Raw genomic sequence first — 21683 nt, 5'->3', positions numbered from 1 at the left:
TGTAGTGATCCACATAGTCATAGATATTTTTCCAGAACTCTCTTGCCTTTTCAGTAATCCAGCGGATGTTGGCTATTTGACCTCTGGTTCTTCTGCATTTTCTAAATCCAGCTTGAACATCTGGAGGTTTACAGTTCACATACTGCTGAAGCCTGGCTTGGAGAATTTGCAGCATTACTTTACTAGCATGTGAGATGAGTGCAACTGTGTGGTAGTTTGAGCATTCTTTGCCATTGCCTTTCTTTGGGGTTTCAGTCAAAATGGACTTTTTCCAGTCCTGTGGCCACTGCTGAGTTTTCCAGCTCAGTCACTGCTGACTCAGGAAAGCACTTTCTAATTTTAGCTTTAACCCTTTTGACAGAAAGACGTGAATCCAGAGTCTAATCATAAACGTGCATGTAGTCACTACTTCCTATATGTCTGTTTTACATATAGAATACTGAACTCATCCATCCACTGTCTGATTTTAAGTTATATTTATGTGAACTATAATTAAATAATTCAGGGTCCAAATAGCCAACTTATGGATAAAAGAGTTTAATGCTTTTAGAGACTGTGAAGGAACAGAATCTCATTCCCTCATAAAATAGGCACATTTATAGTGTTTCCTTCACATTTTTGGCCCTGGAGAGCCAGAGAGGGGAGAATCTTGCTTTCTCATGGCCATAGGGTTCAATGAATCCTCTGACACTTTCATTACAGATAAATTTTTTTTTTTTTTAATTTAGAGCATGCCAATGAGTATAAGTGGGCCCTTTAGAAATAATGACTTCAGAAGTTCTGAAAGCCTGGGGCAGATTTTTGTTTTAGAACCTTAATGTGTTTTGATATTTTTCTGCCAGAATTACTCATGGACTATAAATATACTTTTATCTCCACCTCTCCCCTTCCCCTACCATTGTGACTTCTATGTCTATTTCACTGTGAATTGGCCAGAACTAAATATAGTAATGAATATACAGAAAGTGGAATAACAGCAAGGTAAAGAAAGCAAGTGATGTGATTTGAGTACCAAATATCAAGTCATGAAATCTTTTTTAAAAAGTCAACGTGTAGAAGTCTAGTATCTATTTTTTATTTTTATTTATTTATTTTGGGCATACCACGTGGCAGTAGGCGATTATTTCCCTGACCACCCCCGCTTTGGAAGTGCAGTCTTAACCACTTGACTGCCGGGAGTCCCTCTAGTATCTTGTTAGAGTCTTCTGCATGTTTCATATACTTAAAATACTTTTCTGAATATGCCATTCATACTGTATTTTGAGAAGTGCAGTTTTTTTATTTTTTTAACTTAAACATGCATTCCCAAACATGAAACCTCCCTCATAACATCTTGTCATAGAGTCTTCTGACATGTTTCATGATATATGTCCTAAAATCATACTTCTTCAAGTGAATGAGGAAATCTTATATATAGTTGTATACTGTATAAGTATAAGAGTTTCATCCATCTCATCAGAACTGATTCAAATGAATACTGAGTAATTTTTTATTTTTAACATTTTTAGAAATATCTTAATGCAAGCTTCACTGTACATGATTTCATTTAATAGTAACAAAGGCCTTATGAGGTATAGGTACTATTCTCATCCCTATTTTGTAGACAAGGAAACATGCTTAGAGATTTTAAGTAACTGATCGAAAGTAACGCAGCTAGAATATGATAGAGATGGGATTGGAACCTAGATCTGTCTTCTTATAAAGCTTATATATTTAACCATGTCACTCTGTGATCTCACAGAGACACCCCATTGATGAATGGAGAGTTATATTTCTGACCTCTGAGTAAACGTGGGAAAAGATCTCTAATTTGTAACTTCTTGAGCAATATCAGGGTATATAGCCATACCTTTTATATCTAAGGTCAGAAAATATTGTCTCATTGTGGGTCAGTCCTCTTCCTCCCTGGAACATCTTCCTGGCTTCTTTTTCAGTGTTCAGATCTTTTCTTGGGCTCTTGCTCACACATACATTAACTGTCCTCAGTGATCTTTCTATTTTTGTTTGTTTGTTTGGGTGGTTCATTTGTTCTACCTGGTCTGCTGTTAAGTGATCACTACAAATATGATGGTGGATATGTAGCATGTCAAGACAACCCTAACTTAGGTAACTTGATGAAATAAAATTACCAATATGTTTGTCAAAAATTATTTATTTATTTGGCTGCACCATGCCTTAGTTGTGGCAAGTAGGATCGTTAGTTGCAGCATGTGAGATCTAGCTCCCTGACTAGGGATTGAACCCAGACCCCCTGTGCTGGGAGTGTGGAGTTTTGACCACTGGACCAACAGAGAAGTCCCCAAATCATCAACGTGTTAATGCCAAGAAATGAGATTATGGGCTGTAACCCATATTAACAATAACGACCAAAAAAACCGAAAACCTTTCACTACATCTAACTCTGTTCTTTCCAATAAGCTGCTGCTTAAATCTTGATTGCAAGTTTTAGATGGAGTTTCCAAATATTTTTCTTCGGTAGTATTTCATAGATAAGAAGCTTAGGACTTTGAAAGACAAGAAACATGTGCATTGAAAACTAGCCATTACACCTAAATGAATGAAATAAGCTATTAAATAATAGAAAATATATAATTCTTTGTCTAAACATAGATATGTAGGTTTAAGCTCAATGCAATTCTGGAAGAACCACAGATTCTTCTGTGAGTTCTGGCTGGAGCCATTAGCCAGGTGTTATGGAAAACCATGTACTGGTTCTATTAGTAATTTCTAATGGTGTGATTGAAATAAACATGGGCTTTGGAATCAGACCTAGGTGTGTGGGAGTGAGTACTTAAACTGATATTTAACTTGTGGAATGATGTTTTGCAAGTTACTTAAATAATTTTCTTCTCAGTTTCTTTATGTGAAAACATTTTCAGGATTAAAGTGAAAACGGTTGACAATATGAAGTGTTTGAAGGATTTTAAGCAGTTACAACTATTATACTTTTGGTGCTAGTGGTAAAGAACCTGCCTGCCAATGCAGGAGACAATAAGAGACATGGGTTTGATCCCTGGGTCAGGAAGATGCCCTGGAGGAGGTCATGACAACCTACTCCAATCTTCTTGCCTGGAGAATCCCATGGACAGAGGAGCCTGGTGGGCTAGAGTCCATAGGGTAGCAAGGAGTCAGACATGACTTAAGCGACTTAACTATGCACTCCTGCACATGCATGCTTTGCTGAAGGAATGCTAAATGGTCTAGCCACTTTGGAAAACAGTTTTAAAAGATTACCAACACAATATTGTAAACCAACTATCTTTTAGTTAAAAATAAATAAATTAAAAAAAGAAAAAACAAAAAACTTATCTTAAAACCTAATAATTCCTCCCCTAGTTATTTTCCCAAAGAGAAATGAAAATGCATGCTTACATAAATACTTACATATGAATGTTTATTGCAGCACTGTTCATAATGATCAAAACCTGGAAACAGCCGAGTTCACTTCAGTCACTCACTAGTGGCCAACTCTTTGTGAGTTGGGCATGGACTGCATGCAGCATGCTAGGCCTCCCTGTCCACCACCAGTTCCTGGAGCTTGCTCAAACTCATGTTCATCGAGTTGGTGATGCCATCCAACCATCTCATCCTCTGTTGTCCCCTTCTCCTCCTGCTTCAGTCTTTCCCAGCATCAGGGTCTTTTCCAATGGGTCAGTTCTTCGCATTAGGTGGCTGAAGTATTGGAGTTTCATCTTTAGCATCAGTCCTTCCAATGAATATTCAGGACTGATTTCCTTTAGAATTGATTGGTTTTATCTCCTTGCTGTCCAAGGGACTCTCAAGAGTCTTCTCCAGCACCCCAGTTCAAAAGCATCAGTTCTTCAGCACTCAGCTTTCTCTGTAGTCCAACTCTCACATCCATACATGACTAAAGGAAAAACCATAGCTTTGACTAGACAGACCATTCTTGGCAAAGTCATGTCTCTTCTTTTTAATATGCTGTCTAGGTCGATCATAGCTTTTCTTCTAAGGAGTAAGCAACTTTTTATTTCATGGCTGCAATCATCATTTGCAGTGATTTTGGAGCCCCCCGAAATAAGGTCTGACACTGTTTCCACTGTATCTCCATCTATTTGCCTTGAAGTGATGGGACCAGATGCCATGATCTTAGTTTTCTGATGTTGAGCTTTAAGCCAGCTTTTTCACTCTCCTCTTTCAGTTTCATCAAGAGGGTCTTTAGTTCTTCACTTTCTGCCGTAAGAGTGGTGTCATCTGCATATCTGAGGTTATTGATATTTCTCCCGGCAATCTTGATTCCAGCTTGTGCTTCCTTCAGCCCAGCGTTTCTCATGATGTGCTCTGCATATAAGTTAAATAAGCAGGGTGACAATATACAGCCTTGACGTACTCCTTTTCCTATTTGGAACCAGTCTGTTGTTCCATGTCCAGTTCTAACTGTTGCTTCCTGACCTGCATACAGATTTCTCAAGAGGCAGGTCAGGTGGTCTGGTATTCCCATCTCTTTCAGAATTTTCCACAGTTTATTGTGATCCACACAGTCAAAGGCATAGTGACCTCCATACAGATTTCTCAGGAGGCAGGAAAACTTATGCTTACATAAACACTTACATGTGAATGTTTATAGCAGCTTTGTTCATAATCATGAAAACCTGGGAACAACCCAGATATTCATCAATTGATGAATGGAAAAAAAATTGTGTTATACACATACAGTAAAAAGGGATGGACTAGTAGTACATGCAACAACATAGTTGAATATCCTGTTTGTGCTAAGTGAAGGAAACCAGACACTAAAACCTGTATACAGTATGATTACATTTCTAATTACATTTTGGAGCACGCAAAACTATAGGGACACAAACCAGATACGTGGTTGCCACATGGCTGGGAGTAAAGAAAAATGACTGATTGCAAAGGGAAATGAGAAAATATTTCGATGGGGTGGACGTGTTCTAGGTCTCGTTTGTGTTAGAAGCTGCATGACCGTGTTTTGTCAATGATGAATTTCACTGTATGTAAGTCATATTCCAATCAGAAGGGAAAAAACCTTGTGTTACAGAGTATTATGGATAGTATATGAGATCATCTTCCTCCCCCCATTTGTTCTTCTGTTTGGTTCTTCATTATTCTCTGTTCTTTCTGTATCTCTTATAAATTTGGGGTCCATGATAAATTGCAATGTCTGATTTCAAGGCTGAGATACTACAGAAAATTGATGTCTTTACCTGGAATCTGAGTCAGATTTTAAATAGAGTCATTAACTGTGTTTTCAAACTTCTAGATATTTCAGTTAGTACTGAATAACTCAGAGCTGGAATTTGCCTACTCTGTGAAATGTACCAAATATATCTGGAAATTCCCTGGCGATTCAGGGGTTATGACTCTGAACTTCCACTGCAGAGTGCGTGGGTTCAATCCCTGCTTATGAAACTTAGGTCCCACATGCCTGTTGGCCAAACAGCAAAAACAAAGGCATATATATATATTTATACACAGACCAAATATACTTGCTTTTACTAGTTGTTTTATCTCTGTCCTGTGGCTATGCAGGTATACAGTATGGTATGGAGGGTATTTAGAGCAGTCTTAAATTTTGAGCATGAATCCTGATTATGAAAGTCTTCATCATCTTCTCAGCAAACACTATTTTATGTCAGATGTTCTCAAACTTGAGCAAACATCAGAATCACCTAGAGTAGTTAAAAGAGAGTTTTTTGGCTCCACCTATAGAATTGCTGAGTTAGTAGGTCTGACGTGGGATCCAAGAATTTGTATTTCTAACAGATTCCCAGATGCTGTTGATGCTCCTGGTTTGGGGCACACACTTTTAGAACCATGGATTTACACTTACTCTGTTGTTGCAGTATCAAAATTCCTGCCTATGTAATTGCACGCTAAATAACTTGAGTCGTGTCCAACTCTTTGCTGCCCTATGGACTGTAGCCTGCCAGGCTCCTCTGTCCATGGGCTTCTCCAGGCAAGAATACTGGAGTGGATTGCTATGCTCTCCTCCAGGGGATCTTCCTGACCCAGGGATTGAACCCTCATCTTTTAAATATTCTGCATTGCCAGGCAAGTTCTTTACCACTAGCACCACCTGGGAAGCCGTGCCAACATAAACTAGCCAACATTTTGTTTTTAAACCACTTCACCATTTCAGTGTCACATTTATATTGGATAAAACTTACATATTTACGTGTGAGAGAAACACAGACAGTGAGTGTTCGGGTAGAGGCCACAAAGTATTTGCCGCTTTAAAGAGAGAGCATTTGGTGCTGGCAAGAGACAAAGCAAAAACATGTATGTATAGCTGCACTCTCTTCCTCGTCACCTCTTGAATGTCATCCTACTATATCATAGTTATTTTATCCCCCTAGCTACAACCTCCTTCTGGACACCTATTCTCTATAAAAGCTCTAAGAGCTCCTACCATGCCTCTATTCATTGGCTTTCAGTAGCTCAGTTCAATCAGTTCAGTTCAGTTCAGTCACTCAGTTGTGTCCGACTCTTTGCGACCCCATGGACTGCAGGACGCCAGGCCTCCTTGTCCATCACCAAGTCCCAGAGCCTACTCAAACTCAAGTCCATCATGTTGGTGATGCCATGCAACCATCTCATCCTCTGTTGTCCCCTTCTCTTCCCACCTTCAATCTGCCTCAGCATCCGGGTCTTTTCCAGTGAGTCAACTCTAAGCATGAGGTGGCCAAAGTATTGGAGTTACAGCTTTAGCTTCAGTCCTTCCAATGAATATTCAGAACTGATTTCCTGTAGGAATGACAGGTTGGATTTCCTTACAGTCCAAGGGACTCTCAAGTCTTCTCCAACACTACAGTTCAAAAGCATCTGTTCTTTAGTGCTTAGCTTTCTTTATAGTCCAACTCTCACATCCATACATGACTACTGGAAAATCCATAGCTTTGACTAGATGGCCCTTTCTTGCTAAAGTAATGTGTCTGCTTTTTAATATGCTGTGTAGGTTGGTCATAACTTTTCTTCCAAGGAGTAAGCGTCTTTTAATTTCATGGTTGCAGTTACCATCTACAGTGATTTTGGAACCCCCCATAATAAAGCCTCTCATTGTTTCCCTATCTATTTGCCATGCAGCGATGGGACCAGATGCCTTGATCTTAGTTTTCTGAATGTTGAGCTTTAAGCCAACTTTTTCACTCTCCACTTTCACTTTCATCAAGAGGCTCTTTAGTTCTTTCTCACTTTGTGCCATAAAGGTGGTGTCTTCTGCGTATCTGAGGTTATTGATATTTCTCCCGGCAATGTTGATTCCAGCTTGTGCTTCATCCAATCCATCATTTCTCATCATGTACTCTGCATATAAGTTAAATAAGCAGGGTGACAGTATATTGCCTTTCCCGATTTGGAACCAGTCTGTTTTTCCATGTCCAGTTATAACTGTTGATTCTTGACCTGCATACAGATTTCTCAGGAGGTAGGTCAGGTGGTGTGGTGTTCCCGTGTCTTTCAGAATTTTCCTCAGTTTTTTGTGATCCACACAGTCAAAGGCTTTGGCATAGTCATTAATGCAAAAGTAGATGTTTTTCTGGAACCCTCCTGCTTTTTCAGTAATCCAGTGATGTTGTCAATTTGATCTCTGGCTCCTCTGCCTTTTCTAAATCCAGCTTGAACATCTGGAAGGTCACTGTTCACATACTGTTGAAACCTGGCTTGGAGAATTTTGAGCATTTCTTTTTGTAGCGTTTGAGATGAGTGCAATTGTGCAGTAGTTTGAGCATTCTTTGGCATTGCCTTTCTTTGGGATTGGAATCAAAACTGACCTTTTCCAGTCCTTTGGGCACTGCTGAGTTTTTCATATTTACTGACATATTGAGTGCAGTGCTTTCACAGCGTCATCTTTTAGGTTTTGAAATAGGTCAACTGGAATTCCATCACCATTAGCCTTAGGTATTGTATTCTCAGTTAAGATTTTTCTCTGCCTACTTTGTAATAGGCCTGACCTCTTCACACTTAAGGTTCATGGTTGTGTGCAAATTTTTTTTTTTCTTTCAGACTGATAGTAGTTTTCACTGAATGAAACCAACATACCATCAACTGCACAATTTGAAACATTCTGGGATATGTGAGTGTCTGATTTCATGTGAACAGATAGAAATCATGGTCTTAAATCAAAGGCTTCTCCAGACCCAGAAAGAAATGATCCTAATAATTTTAATAGCACTAGGTAGAAAAAGAAATGAGTAAAATTTAGACTCTTAAAACAAGTTATAAAGGTTAAGTTTAATGAAATCATAGATTATTTTTTCTTCCCAAATGCCAAAGCAGATACTGAGGGCTGTTTGTATAAATTTAATCAGAAGTCTGATTATTTTAAGGTTGCGTTAGGGTATTTGCTGAAATGATATCTCCTGATTACTCTCTGTGATAGATTATCATTATTTTATGCTTAGAGAGCTGGTGTCCTTTTCTCCTTCTACCACCACCTTACTGATTATCTAGAGTCTGAGAAAATAGCTCATTATACTGGTTGATTACATGCCTCAATTGAATTGTAGCTTGCCGCCAATTATCATTACAATGGCATATTGATTTTTTCTCATTTCCACTGTGGAAATTAAAGCAGAATTTGTTTAAAATGAGTTTCCATATATATTGTGAATGTGATTGGTTCTGAATATTTGAACTATTTTTAAAATAGTTTTTTTCAGTGATCTGTTGTTTCTTATTGTCTCTTAGAAATTTAGGTCTCATCTCTGTTGATAAGCTTTGCCTTAGTTAAATATGAAACGTGATTTAAAGACTGTGGCATTTAACTATAGTCATGGTTCAAATATATATATATATATATATATTTTTTTTTTAAATTATTGCTTCACAGGTGTCCTGCTGTATATTAATTTACATTTGAGAATTTCATGGGCAATATGATTCTGCTCATTCTTTTAATCACACTAGTCAATAAATTTAGTTATGTTTAATTAGCAAATATTTAGTGTTGACTATATGTAATCTACTCTGCTAAGCACTGTGGGAGACTCAAAGATGAATAAGATCATGTAACAATCTTCAGAGAATTTTTAGTCCAAAAGGTGGGTAAGACACTTGTGATGCAATCATAATGTTGTTCAGTAAGAGATACAGAAACACGGGCATTCAAGGGGAAATAACACATTTGGATGTAGTACTTACAGGGAGAAACATTAATGGAGGAGTTGCCAGTCAGTTTGAGCCTTGGAGAGATGGAGTTGGAGTTACCTTCTGGAAAGAAAGATTGAAAAATGAGGTCAAGCAGGGAAGACTGTAGGAAACAGAATATGTCTGATTTTATTGGAACATGTGGTCTGAGGCTTGAGGCTTGAAATGTAGGTTGAGGTTTGATCAGAATTAGGAGTTGCAATTTGTTAGGTAGTCCAGAAAAGATTTTTGATGGAAGACTGCTGTTATTTCCTCTGTTGGCAAAGTTCTTTACTTTTTTTAAAGCTCTGCTCAAATATCACCTTATCAAAGAATCTTCCCCTGACTACACATTAAAAAAAAAAAAAAAAGTAATAACACTGGGTCGCTCATTCCACTTCCCAAGGTTTTTTTTTCTATTCATAGTACCAAAGCAGTGATATTTTATTAGGTAGTAGTTTATTTAGTCTTTGTCTTCTTTTTTCTAGATGATAAGCTACATGAACATAGGAGCTTAGTTTGTTGCCAGTTATTTCTGTCACATAGAACATGCCTGGTAGTTAGTGGGAAGTCAAATAAATATTTTTTGAATGAATGATCAGAATAAAGGCAAAGATGAAAAAGTTGGGGGATCAGGAAATAATGCCAATATTTCAAGTCTGAAGGATTCAAAGGATAGCGGTGTTATTAACAGAATATGGAAGAGTGGAAGAGGAGTTGATATAGGGAAACAGAGACAAAGCGGAAAATAAATTTGGGTTATAAATTCAGGCTTAAATATTTAATGCTGGTGAAACAACCAAGGTAGTGCTGTGGAATGGGCAATCTAAAATGTGAAGGAAAGTGTGGGATTGAGATAAAAGATCTCTTCAGTCATTCTCATAGGGTCAATACTCAGAGTAATTGGAGAAGAAAAAAAGATTGACAAACAGTATGAAGACTGGATTAGCAGATTTGAAAATCAAAGATTTAATTTGAGGTATTTAATGTTTTAATCATATAAACTTATTTATACTTTGTTTGTTTGTTTCATAGCTGGGTTAACAACTTTGGCCATGAAGGTCTTGGACTCTTGTTGGATGTGCTGGAAAAGCTTCTGGACAAGAAACAGTAAGAATAAACATGAAAAAAAATTCACCACAGGGGAGATTTTTCAGCACAATATAATGTTTTTTTTTTCTTTTATTCAGGCAAGAAAATATTGACAAGAAGAATCAGTATAAACTTATTCAGTGCCTCAAAGCATTTATGAACAATAAGGCAAGTAGTATTTATTTATGCCTTTGTTACAAAAGATGAGAGCTTTCCTAACAGAGTGTATGAAACAGGCAAAATCGTGGGTGCTTACTCAGTTTTCAAAAGGGTCTTTATAATGCAAATCCTCATGAGCTTCATTTAAGTATTATTTAAAATATACTTTGCTTCTCAAAATATTTAATGACAGGTTTTTGCAATCAAATGCAGACATCAAGTCTTGTTCCCAAATCAGATAATACTGTTTTTTGTTTTTGTTTTGATAGTAGTCGGAAAATTTAAATTTGATGAATTAGATACTCTTTCCTTACAGAGAGTATATCTTCCATTATAAAGGACAATTCAAAACTATGGTTTGATTTTTTTTTAATTTTGCTAAAAACAGTATAAGGTTAATTTTTCATTCTCTTTTTGTTCAGTTAATGTCAGTGTGTTAATATCCATAAAAGACTTTTCTGGCAGATAGCAGAAGATTTTTGTATATGTGTGGTACCAGTTGCATAATTATTAAGGATTTATCTTCTAAAAGTAGTTTTTTCTCAGGTCATGTAGTTATAGTCATTTTTAAATTTAAACTAGAATGAAGAATGAACTCTTATGTATGATTTACAGCATATTCCTATAGGTAAAATACCATTGAGATTCATTAATTTAAAAATCCCTTTAAATGGTGTTCTAATGATCTCAAAATATTTAATAAAAATAAGTATAACAGTGACCTAAATCTTGCAAGATGTAAAATATAGTTATTTTTAAATAATAACCAATGTAATAAGAATATCTACATAAGTAGTCTGAAATCTTTTTTTATAATTGTATGGGATTACGCATGATTATGTATGTGTATATTATACACACATGTATCAGCAAAGAATTTTTTGATCTGATGGATGCTTGCCAATTGACATGAGTCTCATGTATAGAATATACTAATTGTGCTGTTCTTGGAAGTTTCTTCTGAAAAGATTTCGATCAGTATTACTGCAGAATTTCTCAACTTTTGAGCTCGTAGTCTTTGATGATAAAATTATGCAGAATGTGATACCTAACAGGAAAGCAGTTAATGAACATTGCTTCTCAGGATGGATCTCTCTTTTCAACTGAGGAAAACTAAGAAATAAATGGAAAGATAACACAGTACTAGAAATCAGGAGACAGAGTCTTTGCTTTGCCACTAAGTTGTGTGGCCTTTAGAAAATCATTTGACCTCTCTGCCAATCAGTCACCTAACCTGTAAAATTAGGAGTCTGATCTAAATTCTTATTGGTTTGAGTAGTGAACTCTTACAGCTTTCCAGGTATGAGTGTAATCAGTATAGTTAGTAGAGAAAGTCATATTAGTGAGATTTCCTATAGAGCCTTTTCCCTGGAGACAGCAGTTGATATGCCAATACATAATTAGTTGATTTATAATGTAGTGTTAGTTTCATTTATACAGCCAAGTAATTCAGTTATACATACATACATGTATTTGTTCTTTATTAGTGTCTTTTCTCATATAGGTTATTACAGAATATTAAGCAAAGTTCCCTCTGCTGTACAGTGGGTCCTTGTTGGTTATTTATCTTATATATTATAGTATATATGTGTTCATGCCAAACTACTGATTTATCCCTCCCCCAACCACATTTGCCCTTTGGTAACCATAATTTTGTTTTTGATATCTGTAAGTCTGTTTCTGTAAATAAGTTTTTTTTTCTTTTTTATTATATTCCACATATGAATGATACCATGATATCATATATCATATATGTTTGTCTTTGTCTGTCTTCAGTTCATAAAATAATTTCTAGGTCCATCCATGTTGCTGCAAATGGCATTTCATTCTTTTTGGATGGCTGAGTAATACTCCGTTGTATACATGTACCACATCTCTATTCATTCGTCCGTTGATGGACATTTAGGTTTCTTCCATGTCTTGGCTATATTAAACACTGCTGCAATGAACACTGGAGTGTATGTTTCCTTTCAGGTTATGGTTTTCTCCAGATATCTTCCCAGCAGTGAGATTTCTAGCTCATATGCTAGTTCTACTAGTTACTGCTCCTGCATTCCCACTAACAGGGTAGGAGGGAGACCATGATGGTTTGATTTAGATTACTGTAAACTAAGGCTAAGCTTTAGTTAGAGCATGTTAATGTCTTTTACATTGGTGCTAGGAACATGACTAAATGATAAGTCTTTTAAATTACAGGCATCTGAAACGATAGGCATAAAGTTACATTAAAAAATATACAGTGATATATCAATTTCATGTTGTATTGAATTTGTCATAATCAAAGCATGAAACTTTCATCTGAAATGATTTATGCATCAAATTTACCGACCTCAAAGGTTTTGATTACCTACTTCAAAAACTCTTTTTGCTTATATAGTACATAGAATAATACAATTATGAAAAGGAACCCATTGCCCTTTAACTTCCATTGCTATAATATTGCTCTAATGTTTAGGTTGATGGTTTTCCATCATTTCTCATATCTTCATTTTTATTTTGAGTATTTCCCTACTGGAGTGGATTGCCATTTCCTTCTCCAATGTTAGAAACTACCTTTAAACAATAAAATGGAAATTTGAAAAATTTAATGATTTCACTGTCAGTTTAACTGATTTTAAAAGTTATTCTAAGTTTGGTAATTGTATAGTAATCATCTATCTCTCCATTTTACAAACTTTCATTTATTTTAATTACTATTTATTGTTTACTACCCACCTTTATATATTCATTTTCCTTTTGTTTTCTTTACTTCTTTTTTATTTTGTCCTTTCCATTTCCTTTTTTGTCTTATCTCTATGTATTTTGTTATTATTATAGCTAAGGCTCATGATTTCTCCTGAATTTTTTTAGAAAATAGAAACCATGAAAACATTCAAGTGTGTGGTACTTCAGTACAGGTTAGCTTGAAATGGCAATTTTGCAATGATGAAATATTGTCAAATTCCACTGTTAAACTGTAAAAACAAGCAAACATATTTCATAAGAAATCTGAGAAATACCTTGTGGGCCAAAGATCAAAGAAAATGTGACCTTCTTTATGTAGTGAAAACCCGAGTTTGGGGCTTTCTTCAACATTTCTTTACCTGTTCATTCTTGTGACGCACACTTGCATGCATATGTTTAAGCCTAGAAAATCAATGAAGATGGTGTCTGTCTCCTCTGCCTAGTTGACTGTGACATGCAGTATTCAATAAAACCCACGCTCCACTTCTTTGGGGTTATAATTTTGCTATGTACCACAGCTACTTGAAAGAGGGAGGCTAAAAGAGAGAAGGTATGGGAAAACCCATACAGAGATTTGTAGCTTCTTTAACTGGCATGTAGTATACAAAAGAGCTCTTCAACATTTTCCCTTTTTGTTCAACTTAATTTTCCATACAAACATATTGAAAAATTTAATCATGAGTTCCAGATGTCTCCAACAAGAACCAATGACATAAGTAGAACAGCTACATATTCTTCTTTATTGAGGAAATGCTGATTGCTGCATATTTCTTCCAAATTTTTATGGAATGTTTAGTTAGGATAATGGAGATCGAATCTCATAAAAGGACCTAAAATCCAAGAAGTAGTCATTTCAAATAAAAAGCAACTGAATTTGAAGAACATTCATTTAATTAAATAGAACCTCAATGTGGAGGCATGGGTTTTTAGAAAATCATTGTTAATTTGTTTTTTAAAATTAAAGATATGACTCCAAAATATTTTGAAAGAATGTTTTTTTTTTCCCCTTTAGTTTGGATTACAAAGGATTCTAGGAGATGAAAGAAGTCTTTTACTCCTAGCAAGAGCAATTGACCCCAAACAACCCAACATGATGACTGAAATAGTGAAAATACTTTCAGCTATTTGCATTGTTGGAGAAGAGAACATGTAAGTATTGCTTTGTCATTAGCATTAACTGCATAGAAATGACACTTGAGAAATTGAGAAATTTGTGCTGTTTCTTTTGATACCATGCACCTGTCCTCAGTTGCTCAGTTGTATACGACTCTTTGCAACCCCTTGGACTGTAACTCACCAGACTCCTCTGTCCATGGGATTTCTCCAGCTGAGAATACTGGAGAGGGTACCCATTCCCTTCTCCAGGGGATCTTCCTGACCTAGGGATTGAATCCATGTCTCCTGTGTATCTTGCATTGGCAGCAGATTCTTTACCACTAGTGCCACCTGATAGCTTGCATGAAAATAGTATTAAATTTCAGGAGAAAAATTGGTATTTTTATCTTATCTGTTTACATTTTAGCTGTTTTTTGATTCTTTGAAAAATAGGTTTAAAAAGACAGAATCCTAATGGGAAGTTCTTCAGTGTTGGATATTCAAAGTGAATGATTAGAATTTTATCTAGTTGAAGGGAAAGCAATTATTAGAAAAGTAGGGAAAGATCAGTTAAGGAGTAATTTTGGCTAAACACACACACAGGCACATTCACATACACACTCTACACAATATACATCCTCATCCATGCACATCAGAAAATTTGACTTCTTTAACTAACAGAATTAACCAGATGCTTTTATTCTGTACTATTATTTTACAGTAGTGCTTTACTTTATCTGTGTATGGTAAGTGAAAGAATAAAGCAATTATTCATGGAATGCAACTAACTGATTAAAAAGAACAAAAGGCTGTTGGTAATCATTCAGGATGCATGTATGTACCATTTTCAGCAAGCTGTTGCTGACAACACATTAGATCACTTCTTACTGAAATAATATTCAATCAGAAGCAAAATTATAGGTTTGATGTCCAGTTGTTAAGAAACCCTTGTGATAAAGAATGAAATACCTGTTACGGATATGAACTAGAATACTTTTTTCTAAACACTCTGTGTGGCAGTAATCATTTCAGTTTGAATTAGAATAGAGGCAGGCAAAGATTTAAGAATATTCTAATATGTTGACTTTCTCTTACCTCTTGGGATAAAATGAAATGTTTCTTAGTGTTGGTTTATCCTTCAAAACTGAAAGACAAACATTGAACAAAAATATCACACAACATTGTCTTATGAGAATGAGATAACATATGCAAAAATAAAGCTTCCTTAGGTTTTATAGGAAAATCAGTTTATATATGACTAAGAAATATTTTCCTAGTCTATTAGGTTTTCAGTACTTAATTCACATAAAGCAACCTAGTCTGGTATATTTTATGACTTAATTATAATTTCAGATATAGCTTGATGTGAGTAGTATACTACAGAGAGGTTCATTTGATTCAGACACTGTACAGAGATAGCTACCAATATTTTTGTTCATGTAAATAAGTTTCTTGTGCTAGGTAATTATAGATGCTTCTTTAATTTACTGGGCTTTCTCTTTTAGGCTTTTTCCTTGTTCCATTTTCAAAGAATTGTTTAAAAGTTGTTTAAAAAATATGTACTCTTTCTTGCACTTCATTATAAAATTACAGTCTGATTACACTTGAATGAACTTTGAATAGCTGTAGATATCACCCATGTTTAAGTGACATTAATATCTATGTAATGTTATTTTGCTGTGCTTAAAAAAAAACTATGTTAACACATGTAATATCAAAACTCAATACTTAAAATTTTAATGTTTATCAATTAAGTATTTTTTTTAAAATGTCACCCAGAAAAATGACTTTCCTCAGGATTTTCAAATTGAATTTTATTTTGATGCCCTAATGTTATTTAATGCTATCAATATTTGAGTTGTAGAAATATGTGGAGAAGAACACAATTCTTAAATTGTGATGGTCTATATAAACATCACCCTGGAGAAGGAAATGGCAACCCACTCCAGTATTCTTGCCTGGAGAATCCCATGGATGGAGGAGCTTGGTGGGTACAGTCCACGGGTCACAAGAGTCGGACGCGACTGAGCGACTTCACTTTCACTTTCATATTAACATCAAGCACCTGAAAACAGGGAAGAGTGTATAAGAGATAACCTGTATTCATATAGTGTGTTTAAGATGTATTTATTTCTTTTTTTTTTCTCTATAGTCTAGATAAACTTTTAGGGGCGATAACTACAGCAGCAGAAAGAAATAACAGAGAACGATTTTCACCAATTGTGGAAGGATTAGAAAACCATGAAGCTTTGCAATTACAGGTAAGTTAGTTTTGTCTTAAATTGCTTCCAGGGTTATATTGCACTGGCCAAAATTTTTGTTTGGGTTTTTCTGTACCATCTCACGGAAAAACCCAAGTGAACTTTTTTTGGCTAATGCAGTACTCATTTTGTATGACACTAACTCCACTTTAGCTAGCATTTAAATAGAAGGGAATGTCAAAATGAAAATTTTCCTGTTCCTTCGGCATTCATAGAAGCCAGAAGTTTTGTCTGTGAAGATGATAATTTGCTTAAAGTGAGGAAGAGTAGTTTGAATTATTATAAATTGATCATTATTATCATTAATATTTGGGTAGAAATTTAGTAATTAGTGTACTAAGTCATGGAAATTAAAGCCTTAGCAATAATCAGGGCAAGAGGACAAACAGTTCAGCTAATGCCATTATCCGAACAAGTGTTAATGAAGTCTGTATGGGCTTGTTGTAGAAATTTAAGAAAACTAAATACATGTCTTTTTTGTGTGTGCCATTCACGCAGCATTCAGAAGGTTGACTCCCCAGAATAGAGGGGACTGACTTCTACTTCTGAGGTCATTGTGTGTTTCATAACCCTGTGTAGATCCAGCCCACATGTCTTCTTTATAAAATTATAAAATTTGTTACATTTTGTGAGATAATTTTAAGAAATGAGCCATTTTATGAAAGAAAACTTTATTCTTTTGTGATGAGAGCTCCTATAGTGTGATACCCTGGACTAAACATTTTGATTTATATGTATTATCTGGTTTAATGCTCCAGCAACTTAGCAATGTAGGTACTATTATTGTCTCCATTCTACTTATGAGACAAATATGCTAAGTGAGAGTACATAACTTGTCAAACCTGCCACAGCTTGTAAGTGGCATAGTGAAATCCGATGCCAGTTTTGTTGGTCTATGATGCTCATCTCTTTGTTTTAGATAGTGTTTAGCATTTAATGTACCATGGGAAACACTTTCTGAAATGTTTTTTAAAGTCTTATGGTGTCATTCAACAAAGAGAATATGATTCCAAATTTAATTTTATCAAATTATTTAGTAGTATTTATTAACATTTCTTACCTGATATAAAACAGTTTCTTTTCCCCTTTTTAATTGTATTGTTATATGTTGTTACCTGTTTTTGCCAGAGTTTCAGACAACAGCAGATAACTGGCTTGTCCAAAGAGAATACTGTAGTGCCACAAAAGTGTAATCCCTTTCCAAATATTTGAGGAATTTTGTTAATTATTGCTTCTACTCTATGATGAGCAGTTTGGATAAACTTTTATGGTGTGCCTTTTAAGGCCAATATTTTATATTTTTTATTACTTGGGAGGATTTCTTTTCAGTGCTTTCCTTTTTTTTTTTTTAATTTTAAAATCTTTAAAACTTACATGCGTTCCCAAACATGATCCCCCCTCCCACCTCCCTCCCCACAACATCTCTCTGGGTCATCCCCATGCACCAGCCCCAAGCATGCTGCACCCTACATCAGACATGGACTGGCGATTCAATTCTTACATGATAGTATACATGTTAGAATTCCCATTCTCCCAAATCATCCCACCCTCTCCCTCTCCCTCTGAGTCCAAAAGTCCGTTATACACATCTGTGTCTTTTTTCCTGTCTTGCATACAGGGTCGTCATTGCCATCTTCCTAAATTCCATAAATATGTGTTAGTATACTGTATTGGTGTTTTTCTTTCTGGCTTACTTTACTCTGTATAATTGGCTCCAGTTTCATCCATCTCATCAGAACTGATTCAAATGAATTCTTTTTTATGGCTGAGTAATACTCCATTGTGTATATGTACCTCAGCTTTCTTATCCATTCATCTGCTGATGGACATCTAGGTTGTTTCCATGTCCTGGCTATTATAAACAGTGCTGCGATGAACATTGGGGTACATGTGTCTCTTTCAATTCTGGTTTCCTCGGTGTGTATGCCCAGCAGTGGGATTGCTGGGTCATAAGGTAGTTCTATTTGCAATTTTTTAAGGAATCTCCACACTGTTCTCCATAGTGGCTGTACTAGTTTGCATTCCCACCAGCAGTGTAGGAGGGTTCCCTTTTCTCCACACCCTCTCCAGCATTTATTGCTTGCAGATTTTTGGATCGCAGCCATTCTGACAGACACATAGATCAATGGAACAAAATAGAAAGCCCAGAGATAAATCCACACACATATGGACACCTTATCTTTGACAAAGGAGGCAAGAATATACAGTGGCGTAAAGACAATCTCTTTAACAAGTGGTGCTGGGAAAACTGGTCAACCACTTGTAAAAGAATGAAACTAGATCACTTTCTAACACCGTACACAAAAATAAACTCAAAATGGATTAAAGATCTAAATGTAAGATCAGAAACTATAAAACTCCTAGAGGAGAACATAGGCAAAACACTCTCAGACATAAATCACAGCAGGATCCTCTATGATCCACCTCCCAGAATTCTGGAAATAAAAGCAAAAATAAACAAATGGGATCTAATTAAAATTAAAAGCTTCTGCACAACAAAGGAAAGTATAAGCAAGGTGAAAAGACAGCCTTCTGAATGGGAGAAAATAATAGCAAATGAAGCAACTGACAAACAACTCATCTCAAAAATATACAAGCAACTTCTGCAGCTCAATTCCAGAAAAATAAACGACCCAATCAAAAAATGGGCCAAAGAACTAAATAGACATTTCTCCAAAGAAGACATACGGATGGCTAACAAACACATGAAAAGATGCTCAACATCACTCATTATTAGAGAAATGCAAATCAAAACCACAATGAGGTACCAGTGCTTTCCTTTTTAAAAATATACTTCTTATATCATTTTCTCTCAATAAAATACAGTATCTCTACCGAAAGGTTTGGAAACTGTCTTTTTTAGATGACTGCTTGAAATCTTTGTTTATATTTATGTGCCTGGGCTTACCTAAATTTCACCAACTTTCAATCATATGTAGGAGTTTGTTCTCGTCTTCTAGAGTTTGCTTAGGAGGAATTAAATGTTACTGTCTGTATTCAAAGTTTTCATTACTCAAATCACTCACCTAAACTCACACAACTGTTGAGAGGTAAAGCTGTGATTTGAAGCCAGATTTCTGTGATGTCAGTATTTGTTTACTGCATTGTCTGACCTTTAAAATGACACCTCTGCTATAGAATAGTTCAGCCTACACAGTGAAATGAGAGTGACATTTGCTAGCCTTCAGGAAGCTGGACTGAATGGAATGATAAAATGGCAAATTGTTAACAAGTAACATATGGAAGGATCATTATCTTGGTAGGTATTCAAGTTATTGAAGACAGATTACAGATGCAAACATATACAAATCACAATTTGAAATATCCTGTTTTAGTGAGGTACAAAATTAATAATTTGTTTTATACAGAGACAATTACTTTCACAAGAATTGTGAAGTGGGTTTGTTTATTTGCATTGTTTCATGTGGATGAAAAAAATATCTGAAAGTTCCAAATATATTCAGAATGTAGCATGAAAAACAAAAGTTTAAATCTGTTGTTTAAAAAATAAAATTAGTACTGTGTTTTACCAGAATTACTTTTCTATTTCTGCATCCTGAGACTTCTCAAAATGTTATTTCAGTATCTGAAGTAATTCTGTTAAAATACAGGATTAATTTTATTTTTAAATAACAACCATCTCCCCTCCCCCATCCTTTTTGGATTTCAAACAGGTTATTAACTTCTCACAGAGGTTTTCTAAAGGGAGGTGGGAGGGGGGTTCATGTTTGGGAATGCATGTAAGAATTAAAGATTTTAAAATTTAAAAAATAAAAAACTAAAAATAAAAAAAAAATAAAATTAAATTCTGTACCCATGATAGGAGTTTGATTATCTTCAGTAGTTCAAGAAATAGACAATAAATCATATATCTTTGTATGTTCTCTGTTCATTGACTTTCCTTCAACTGAGTAGCCTTCTCAAGTCTCTCCATACTTCTCAAGTTTCCCATGCCTTCTTTTGATCCTTCTTATCTTTTGAAGTAGCCTCTCATCTTCCTTTTTCATTTTATAGTCTAAGTCTGTAAAAGACTCATCCATACTTGTCTTCTGTTTCCTAAATTAACTTTCACAGCTCAACGTTTTCATAGTTCTTAAAAAGACTGATGACAGTGGTTCTTGAATTTCAAAATCCAGTGACTTCTTTCCAATCCTGATGGCTACCTTCTTGAAATTTTTCCTACCGTTGCCTTTCTAGGCACCATCGGCTCCTTACTCTCTGCCTACCCCTAATTGTGCTTTCTCTATCTCGTTTTGCATTTCTTCTTCTTGGATATTTTATTCCCTATGTTCTTTGCTTGGTCCTATTCTGTCATCATTTTTGTATATATGTAGATATGTACCCACATGTATAGGCTCAAATACATATACATTTATATGTACAAATATATCTGATCACTCTCAATTGCTTCTTTAGCTTTAATAAAATTCAACTGTATTCTAATGATTCCCCAGAGTTTGTGTGGCTCATGTCTGTATTCAAACCTACCTGTCCAAATAGCTAACTGCATATTTTAGAAGCATCATAAAAATATGAAAGCCAAATTAGCTTTTATAAACCATGTGCTAATATTTTAAATACTTTAATATATTACCTCTTTTTAAATCTCATACTAATTCTCTGAGAGTGATGGAGAACTAGTATCCCCATTTAATAGATGAATAAGCTGAGACTCATAGAGTTTAGGTAACTTTTCTAGGGTAACATAGTAAATAAGAGGTAAAGCCCAATTAGACCCTAGGGTATCTGGCTCCAGAGTACTTCTTTTAACCAGTGTATGCTACCTCCTCTTAGTAAAATTGGCTCATTTCTCTTTCCATTAATATGATTTCCGCCCAAAAGCAATCTCTTTTACTTGTCTTTCTCATTTTAGATAATATAGAGGTATCATCTTCTGGCTAACCTTTGGTTTTCCTTAAGACTTCTTTCTTCTTTGTTCCCTACATCCAATTAATCATCAAGTTTTACAAAAGACTATTAATCTATCCAGTTTCACTATCTCCACTGCATTTATATTCTCCCAGCAATATTATTCTAGCTAGTTTCTAATTAGTATCCCAAACTGATAGATTCTTCCCCTCCAGACAAGTGTTTTGTACTGTTGTCAGTTATCCTTCAAGAGTAAATCTGATTGTAACATAGTAGCATTCCTAGAAACCTATACCCATTGCTTGATAAAAGTGAAAATCCTGAACACGATGAATGAGCTCTCTCGGTGTGGCCCCAACCTAACATTCTGGCCTTGGG

General features: G+C 35.4%; 1 protein-coding gene across 7 annotated transcripts in view; it reads left to right on the top strand.

Moving 5' to 3' along the window:
* Positions 1-21683, top strand: part of DIAPH2 (diaphanous related formin 2) — a 1000797-nt gene that overhangs the window by 266657 nt on the left and 712457 nt on the right. For all 7 annotated transcript variants that reach the window (XR_009598705.1, XM_060407239.1, XM_060407237.1 and 4 more), the window contains 4 exons: positions 10141-10215; positions 10296-10365; positions 14093-14229; positions 16328-16436. Coding sequence is in view for 6 of the 7 variants with exons in the window: in XM_060407239.1 (XP_060263222.1) it covers positions 10141-10215; positions 10296-10365; positions 14093-14229; positions 16328-16436 (391 nt within the window). In the remaining variant the exon portion in view is untranslated. The remainder of the gene's footprint in view (positions 1-10140; positions 10216-10295; positions 10366-14092; positions 14230-16327; positions 16437-21683) is intronic.

This window comes from Ovis aries, chromosome X, assembly GCF_016772045.2.
Source record: "Ovis aries strain OAR_USU_Benz2616 breed Rambouillet chromosome X, ARS-UI_Ramb_v3.0, whole genome shotgun sequence".
Classification (NCBI taxonomy): domain Eukaryota; kingdom Metazoa; phylum Chordata; class Mammalia; order Artiodactyla; family Bovidae; genus Ovis; species Ovis aries.
Note: the sequence above shows the minus strand (reverse complement) of the source record. Positions and strands in the feature narration are given on the sequence as shown.